The 8,734-nt window shown below is 43.4% G+C and overlaps 1 protein-coding gene across 1 annotated transcript in view; it reads left to right on the forward strand.

Moving 5' to 3' along the window:
- The window catches only part of LOC101853650, a 26,645-nt gene extending 18,347 nt beyond the window's left edge, over nucleotides 1-8,298 (forward strand). The window contains exons 2-3 of the mRNA XM_005110460.2: nucleotides 1,248-1,397; nucleotides 7,003-8,298. Of these exons, the coding sequence (XP_005110517.1) occupies nucleotides 7,062-8,228 (1,167 nt within the window). The 5' untranslated portion in view covers nucleotides 1,248-1,397; nucleotides 7,003-7,061 and the 3' untranslated portion in view covers nucleotides 8,229-8,298. The remainder of the gene's footprint in view (nucleotides 1-1,247; nucleotides 1,398-7,002) is intronic.
- Nucleotides 8,299-8,734: the final 436 nt, after the last annotated feature.

Genomic DNA, 8,734 nt, shown 5'->3' on the forward strand with positions numbered 1-8,734 from the left:
TGAGGCGGCGGGCATTGGATCGGCAGATAAGGTGTGGGGGAAACTAAAAAATGGCGGAAAATTGGAAGCACTGAACGTTAGATCTATAGAACGAAGACACTTCCTTTTTTCCGGACCCGAGTCCGAATAACATTTTTTCATATTCGGACTCCAGTCCAAATAAGAATTTTTTTTATTAGGACTCGAGTCCGAATATGAAAAAATGTTATTCGGACTCGAGTCCGAATAACGACGGCCATATAATATACAGTGGCTATTTTTATGGACGGGTAAAGAAGGTTCTTGGACCTATTTTTACGGTCATATAAAGAGAGTCTTTGGGGCTATTTTTACGGTCATGTAAAGTCAGTCTTCGGGGCTATTTTTACGGTCATGTAAAGACAGTCTTCGGGGCTATTTTTACGGTCATGTAAAGACAGTCTTTGGGGCTATTTTTACGTTCATGTAAAGACAGTCTTCAGGGCTATTTTTACGGTCTTTAAATTACCAAATACATGAACAATTTACATAAACTTACAACTGATCTTGTTATTCTTATTGTTGTTGTTTTATTAGAAGTGCTGTTGTTGTTCAAATGTGAAATTTGGATTTTAGATCTAGATGTAGTTATGGACCGGATTTTATAATTTACTTTCATTGTCTGGTGGTTCTAAGGAATCGTTCACAAATATGTTATAGACCACATTTTCTTTGCCTAAAATTCATCATCATCATGACCCAGTACCAGATCTGCGACAGATATCAGTGAGCGTAGTTCTCCCTTCATTCCTCTGCTCGGATGCTCATAAAAAAGCTACGTTTCCCTGATCTTTCCCCGTTACCCATTTGTTTAGGTTCCCTAAGTAGGTTGCTCTAGGCCTTCCCCCTGGGTCTATTCAGGTGTCCCAAAGACGGCAATTGTCGTTTCCTAATTGTTTTTAACAGTGAACGCATCTCGTGAGCTTCATTAAGCACTACCTCATTTTATTTGTTTTCCTTCTACGATATTCTCAGCAGTCTCCTAAGAAACCACATTTCTGTTGCTTCTATTGCGGATTCTGCTGGGGCAAACTTATGCTTTTTCATCATGTTGACTGAAATCGTGACGCAATATACTCTTGATATCATTACAAAGGTAGCAGTGAGAGGGGAAATAGCTATCTTCTGAACATGAATAATGCATCTAGATGATTACCTGAATATAATGGATCTAGATGATTATCTGAATAATGCATCTCTAGATGATTAATCTAAATTCTTGTTTGCAGGTGATGTGACATGAAGGAAGTGATGACTGTCTCAAGTGGAGAAGAGAAGACAATCGGGGAACTTGTACACGTTGGCCTGTACTGAGCCACAGTCACCGACGCAGCCACAGCCGCAGTGTTGTATCTCGGGCAACGCTTCTTTCCTAAACGGTAAACAGAAAATATCTTTGCTCTTATTATTGAACCAAAAAAAAAAATATATATATAAAGAAAAATAATACAGTATAATCCACTTATATCCATGGACATTCGATTTATCGACATTTTGACATATCAACATATTTCCAATTCCGAAATTTTTCCTTCAATATCTCACTAAACAATTTCTCTTACATTGACTTTTTTTCAGCCCACTCTGCTTTATCGACATGCTTCCTAGGTACCTGGCGAAGCCCACGAACATAAATGGGGGGAAAGCCATGCTGTGGTCAACACATTAGTTCTTCATTATGTCTGCATACACGCCAAGAAGCCTATTCGACACTGCAGGCTTTAGTAGGTCAAGTAGGGCCTACACAGTGTAGTCTCCAACACAGTACAGTGCCTCACAGACGTGAGTGTTTCGCACGCTGGGCATCATCTCCCTACCCCCACTCCCGATCGCTCACTCCCCTCCCCCATCCCATTCTCAGTCTCTCACTGGCAAGTGCCACAGTCAGTGAGTCAGTGCTTCGCCTTTCCATTTTCCACCGCAAGCGGCCATAAACAGGCCTTACGAGGATGCTGCAACAAAGTTTGCCCTTATAAAAGTAATGTTGTCTTTTTACCGCTGACCTCCCCTTGCTTTTTCCTCTTTGGCTTTGTATTTTCATTTATCAACATTTTTAGATATCGGCATCAAATCGACTTCCCAAAGCATGTGGATAAAAGCGGATTATACTGTAGTAGAAGGGATTGGACATGTTGGAATTTAATGAAGAGATTGTATGCAGTTTTGTTTAAGACTACATATTTTGGTCTGTTTCTGTTTGATAGTATGTTGCTACATCATGCTCCATCAGTAAGATAGTCATTATGTTGCAACATCAGTAAGATAGTCATTATGTTGCAACATCAGTAAGATAGTCATTATGTTGCAACATCAGTAAGATAGTCATTATGTTGCAACATCAGTAAGATAGCCATTATGTTGCAACATAAAAACAGAGTAGACAGTTTTTTTGCAATTTATTTTCATCTTCCTTAAATGGCAATAGGTTCCTAGGGAATTTAGATCATCTTGTAGTCTTCGTCTGCTTATTGTTGTCGAGTTTCCAGTGTGCCAAAGGACCAGGTCATCAGCAAAAAGGGCTTTTTCTGTTTTGAGAACACCTGAAACATCATTGAGGAAGACGAGGAATAAGGTACAGCTGATAGAAGATCCCTGTGGGAGTCCTTCCTCCAGTACTGCTTTTGAAGATAGGGTTTCATCCATCTGGGTCTGGATAAGTCTATTTGTAAGGAATTATTTAATCCAGGAGTACATGTTTCTCTTGATTCCCATGTTCTGCAGTTTTAAGAGTAGTCCTTTCCTCCACACTCTATCGTAGGCTTGTTGGAGATCCACAAACACAGCCGTTGTCTGTTCCCCTCTTTGAAATCCATCAATGATTTTCTGTGTAAGCCTGAAGAGCTGGTCTTCTGTCCTGCCTTTTGACCTGAACCCTGCTTGACACTGTGATATCAGACCTGAAGACTCAAGCCACCAATAAAGACGAGAATTGAGGATTCTTTCACAGAGCTTGCCAATACAGGACGTAAGTGATATTGGGCGGTAGTTTTTAGGGTCATTGGCCTTCTTTCCTTTCTTTAAGATTGGGTTTATAGTAGCTAGTTTCCAAGCTTTAGGCAGATTTCCCTCGGTCCATGTTCTGTTGTAGAGCTTAAGAAGTAGCAATTTGACTTTTTCACCAAGGTTTTGTAGCATCTCATTGTGGACTTTATCAGGACCTGGGCTTTTTCGCTTTTTTAGTTTCTTGATTGGACAGTCCAACTCTCGCTTAGTTAAGAAGTCTTGGAAGATACTCGGTGTCATCAAATCTCTCTCTTTTCCTTTCAGAACACTCTGGAGACTCCTGTCCAGGTCATTCCTTTTGCTGCTCTTGTTAATGGAGGCAAAATGTTTATTGAAGTGTTCGGCTTTTTTTAACTCGCTGGTGAGAACTTTGGTTTCTGTGTGTAGTGGTTTGGGGTTTTCTTTCCTTTTTTCGCCAGTGAGGTTATTTAGAAGTGACCAAGCTTCACGTCCACCTTGATGTAAATTGAGTCCCTCACACTTCTGCGTCCAGGCTTCCTTCTTAGATTCCTTGGTGACAAGTTTAGCCTCTGCTACCGCCTTTTTGTATATAATTTTCTTGTCCATATTTTTTAGATCTTTCTCATATTCATGTCTGGCATCATTTTTAGTTTTTGTAGCTTTCTCCAAGCACTCGTTCCAAAAGGGTTTATAGTTGGTTCTGCACCCCTGTGGGATACTCTTCTTCGCAGCATCTAAGGTGGTGGAGGAGAGTTCATTATTAAGGGCGTCTATACTTTTCTTGTCTAGATCATCCAGTTGAACGGTGTCCTCAGCTGTTTTTCTGAAGAGATCCCAGTTTGCCTTCTTGAAGTTTCAACGGGTTCTTCTTTTCCTTCGTCTGTGTTTCAGTATACTGATTTTGGTGAGAACGGGACGATGGTCACTAGATATACAGTCTAGCACCTCTTCACTGCAGTACTGCCGTTGTAAGGGAAAACGACGAATGGTCCTGCGCAGGTAGCGAGGCAAATTTTTCAGGAGAGGCAAAAACAGTTTTCACGTTATAACTCTTCTATTTTTCACTCTTTTAAGCTGTAATTCACCAGATATCTGATTTAGATGCTCATAATGCAGTTTCTAAAGTTTGAATGGTTTAGGTGTTAAAAAGTAGCAGAGTCATTTGACATTCGTCGTTCTCCCTTACACTGCGCACCCGCAGGTGAGCCTTGCGATGTAAGCGAAAACGACGAATGGTACGGTTCGTCGTTCTCCCTTACACTCGTGAACGTTTATGGGCGTAGGCGATGGTTGTGTACTGGTTAATACAAATAAAAATAAGACGTATACGAACTAGCTATTATTTTACGTATAAAGTTAGATGTTGTGTTTGTTTGAAAAAAACCTAGTATGTTTGTACTGACGCAACAGTGACCAATCGTCATCCGTCGCCCATGCCAAATTTGCCCAACTGCAGAGACCAGGGGACAACGCCGAACGAGCAGTGATCCTTGTCCGATCGACCATTCTTCGTTCTCCCTTACACTGAGCTCTGGCTCGGAGCTCGCCAGTGTAAGGGAAAACGACGAACTCTCAATTACGCAACAACAGTTTACGATATGACAAAAATTTTTACACCATGAGATGCAGAATTAAATATTCTATGAAATTTATAAAAATACGAAAATAGAAAAATTTTGACCATTCGTCGTTTTCCCTTACGACGGCAGAGTAGTTGTGTAAATCAGCAGAGACCAGGGTGAGATCTGGTCTGTGGAGGGTCCCATGTCTCCTGTGAAGAAGTGTTTTGGTTGAATCCTCATCTTGAAGAAGGATGAGGTTAGAGGACAGACATAGTTCTTCAATCCTCTTACCTGAGTTGTTTTGGTCAGCATAGCCCCAAAGGGGGGGAGTGTCCATTAAGGTCACCAGCTATGACGGTCTTCTTAAAGATAGTACTCTGTTCCAAGAAGTTCAGAGTGCTACTTGGGGGACAATACATGTTATAAAGTATGAGCTTGCTGTTGCCATACCACAGGGTGACTTTGTGTGCATCTGTGGGGTGCCAATTAAGGATCTCTACTTCACCCTGGATGTCATTTCTGATATAGGTTATAATCCCTTGGCAACCTTCACATTTACATGGATAAAGGGTATACCCAGTGATGTTTATGTCACAGGATGAATGGAGAGTTTCCTGTAATAGAACAATGTGGACTTTCCTTTCATACAAAATTTTCCCCAATTGTGTTTTCTTCTTGTCCAAGCCACAGACATTTGCCTGAAGAATATTGAAGTCTATAAGCTTCCCTTTTCCGTTACCAGTTGTAGAGGGTGTTTTCTTCTTGTTTTTCCATTTTCTCTGCTTTCTGGTTTTCTTTTTCTTCCAATAACCATCCACCAGGCCAGCTTGGTTCGCACTAAGACCTGGGGGAGACCTTGATTACCGAGGCGGCATCTCAGCTCGTATGGGATTCTATCATTTGTGAATAGCATCTAAAACTGGTGGTTCTGTGATTTTCCTTCCATCCCGGGGTAGGAGATAAAGCAGTGGCTGTAGGTGCAATGCCACAAACAAAAACCCAACTCCATCACAGAGAGATTGTAAGAAAAATGAATGGGTATGTTGGTCTCTGTTGTATTATATTGAGAAGTTGTTTGAGGGGATAAAGAAGAGAAAGACGCTATTAAGAGCATAGTTGCTGTGTGTTGCTGAAGTACAAGAATTATAATATAACATAATAATACTAATAGTAGTAATAATACCAATTAGAAGCTAGATTCCCCCCCCCCCTCCCCCAGAGCAACCAAGACCTCTCATCCATAGAGATGGGGGCAGGGGAAGGCATGGCAGATCCCAGAGGGTTAATGTTGTCAACAAGCAAGACGCAAATGGTCTCTGCACCTTCTCCGCAGTCATAGGGCTCTCCGATAAGTGCATGCTTACTACATGTATGTAGCTGGGTATTCCCTAGGTAAAGTCACATCCAGTACAGAGCTGACAATGAACCTCTACTTTCCACCTCACCAGTACCTGTCCCAACTCCAGGTCAAAGCAAGGTTGTCGATGGAGAGAGGAGAAAAGAAAAGTTAATAAATGTAATAAAGAAAAATAATAAAAACAATAAATAGAAAGATTAAGAAACATAGTAAAGTAATATGTCTCTTTTCGGGGTCACCCCTTGACCCATTGGCTTCCTCTTTTTCTTTTCCTATTCGAAGAGTACTAATCCCCCCCCCCCCCCCCCCCCAACCACGAAGAGGTGGGTCTATTTGGGGGGGTTGCTACTTCGGTAAGATAGTCATTATGTTGCTACATCGGTAAGATAGTCATTATGTTGCTACATCATGCTACATCAGTAAGATAGTCATTATGTTGCTACATCATGCTACATCAGTAAGATAGTCATTATGTTGTTACATCTGTAAGATAGTCATTATGTTGTTAAATCAGTAAGATAGTCATTATGTTGCTACATCAGTAAGATAGTCATTATGTTGCTACATCAGTAAGATAGTCATTATGTTGCTACATCAGTAAGATTGTGAGTGGTAAGGGGGTATTGCACCTCCCCCCACCAGGACAATGCGACTGACTGAAGTGTCTTTAGGCCATTCGCAAAGGGGGAATATTATTAACATGTTTTTATGCACAGTAGAATTGTAAATGGGCTGATTTATCAATGGCATGCTCATACTGTGCCGGAACAACACAGGGGGAAGTGCGGCTTTTTCTTCCTCATCCTTACTATCGTCATTTTCCTCTACTTCTTTTGTATGTTTGTCACTCTCTTGTGACCTGCTATTTCCAGGGTGCTTTGATAGTGGAAGCAGAATTTGTGTGGTTGAGGCTAGAGAGGTGAGCAGAGTAAGCTTGATTCCTCGTTTGGACTTCTCTTTTGACATCCACCCCTTGCGCTTATATGACCTTATGCAGTTGCGAGAGCCGTAAAACCGGACTAAAACAATAACAAACGTTCTGTTGAAAATGAACATGGAAAGAGTACAGTAATGATATTATTGATATGTTTCTTTCCCAAGGTGAGGGCTGTCCCAAGGTCAAAAGGTCAAGGTGTGGGCTGTCCCAAGGTCAAAAGGTCATGGTGTGGGCTGTCCCAAGGTCAAAGGGTCAAGGTGTGGCCATGACGTTCTTCCACCGACAGAACTACTGGCTCCTCAACGTTGTGTGTCGTGCGGTGTTCGTCGTGTTCACCATCCTGACCTTCTGGGTGGGGTTCTCGCTGACCCTCCCGGAGTACTGCGGCCGCGACACCGACTGTCTGTACCAAGCCAAGCTGCTGGCCTGGTATCTGCTCCTCAACATGGTGGCTAACTACGTCTGTATCGGCTACAAGGCTCGCTTCTCCATCGTCACGGAAAATCTTCTCAGTCCGGCACACAGCGGGAGATCCTTGTTGTTGAGCCCTCCCCCGGCGGACGTATTGTCCTCCTCTCTCATAGTACATGGCCAAGGTCACGACAACAACAACCGTCCATCGGTCAATGGCTCACAGAAACACGTCGGGTCGGTGAATAACGGGGATTGCCAGCACGCCGGTTCCTCACACTACGATGGTGGGTTCAACAAGAGAACAGCTCACGGGGTGCTGGACGGCTCTTACTTCCGCTACAATTCTACTGGGTTGGTCACGTCCCCTAGTGTGTCGCCAGCGCCTCTGATGGCTGGCTGGGTGGCGTGCCGCGACTGTCGTCTGGCCGCGCCCCCGAGAGCCAAGCACTGCCCGCTGTGCCGAGCCTGTGTCCTGAAGAGAGACCACCACTGTTTCTTCGCCGGCTGCTGTATCGGGTTCCACAACCAAGGTCACTTCACCATCTTCTGCCTGCAGTGTGCGCTGGGCGCTCTGTACAGCCTGGTGGTCCTCTCCTCCTACCTCCAGCTGCACTACCCGGCCCTCCACACGTGGGGATACCTCGCCTACTTCCTGCCCGTTGTCCTGGCCGCCTGGCTCTACGGCTCTCTCAGCGCCTCGCTCGCCGGGCTCATCGTCTTCTTCCTCTGGAGTTTCTTCATCTTTGGGGTCTGCTCCTTCTACTTTCTCTTCCAGATGTTCCTCATTTCTCGGGGTCAGACGAACTATGAGTTTCTGAAAGGGATCAAAAGGTACAGAGGAAGTGTGTGGAAAAACATACAGTCTGTCTTTGGGATCTTTTGGCCTCTGAACTTTCTCCTTCCTATCCCCTGTTGGGGGTACGTGGATAACGGAATATCCTGGGAGCATATGAGTTGTGATCCCAAAATCTTCTGATGATACATACGTACATATATATATATACAGTCAAACCTGTGTAAGACGGCCACCCATTGTCAAGGAGAAAAGTGGCCGTATAAGACAGGTGGCCGTCTTAGGCAGGACTGATCAAGATGAAGAAAATGAACCATTCCCATCTGAGGTACCTATCGAAAGTAGCCACATTGTTGTTGTTTTTGTTGTTAGTTTGTATTTTGTTTGTAATTTTTATTTTGATGCTGATTTTGCGCAAGGGTGACAATAAAACGAAATGTATCAGACGAGGAAGACCGAGTGCCATGTTAAAACAAACACATGGGTCGCCACCACTCGGAGAAGGAGCGACGCTTCTGTCACAAGTTCATGTTGACTTCCTTTGTTAGTTTGTTACAGACTGGGTAAACAGTGACCACTCATCTCACTCACGATTCGTGTATGAGTTCTGGGTGGGGCTTATGGGTTATGAGGGATCACATGCTTACCTCACCAGCAGTTGAAAATTGGTAGCCTACCTATTGGTCAAC

The sequence above is a fragment of the Aplysia californica genome, unplaced genomic scaffold (genome assembly GCF_000002075.1).
Source record: "Aplysia californica isolate F4 #8 unplaced genomic scaffold, AplCal3.0 scaffold00893, whole genome shotgun sequence".
Taxonomy (NCBI): Eukaryota; Metazoa; Mollusca; class Gastropoda; order Aplysiida; family Aplysiidae; genus Aplysia; species Aplysia californica.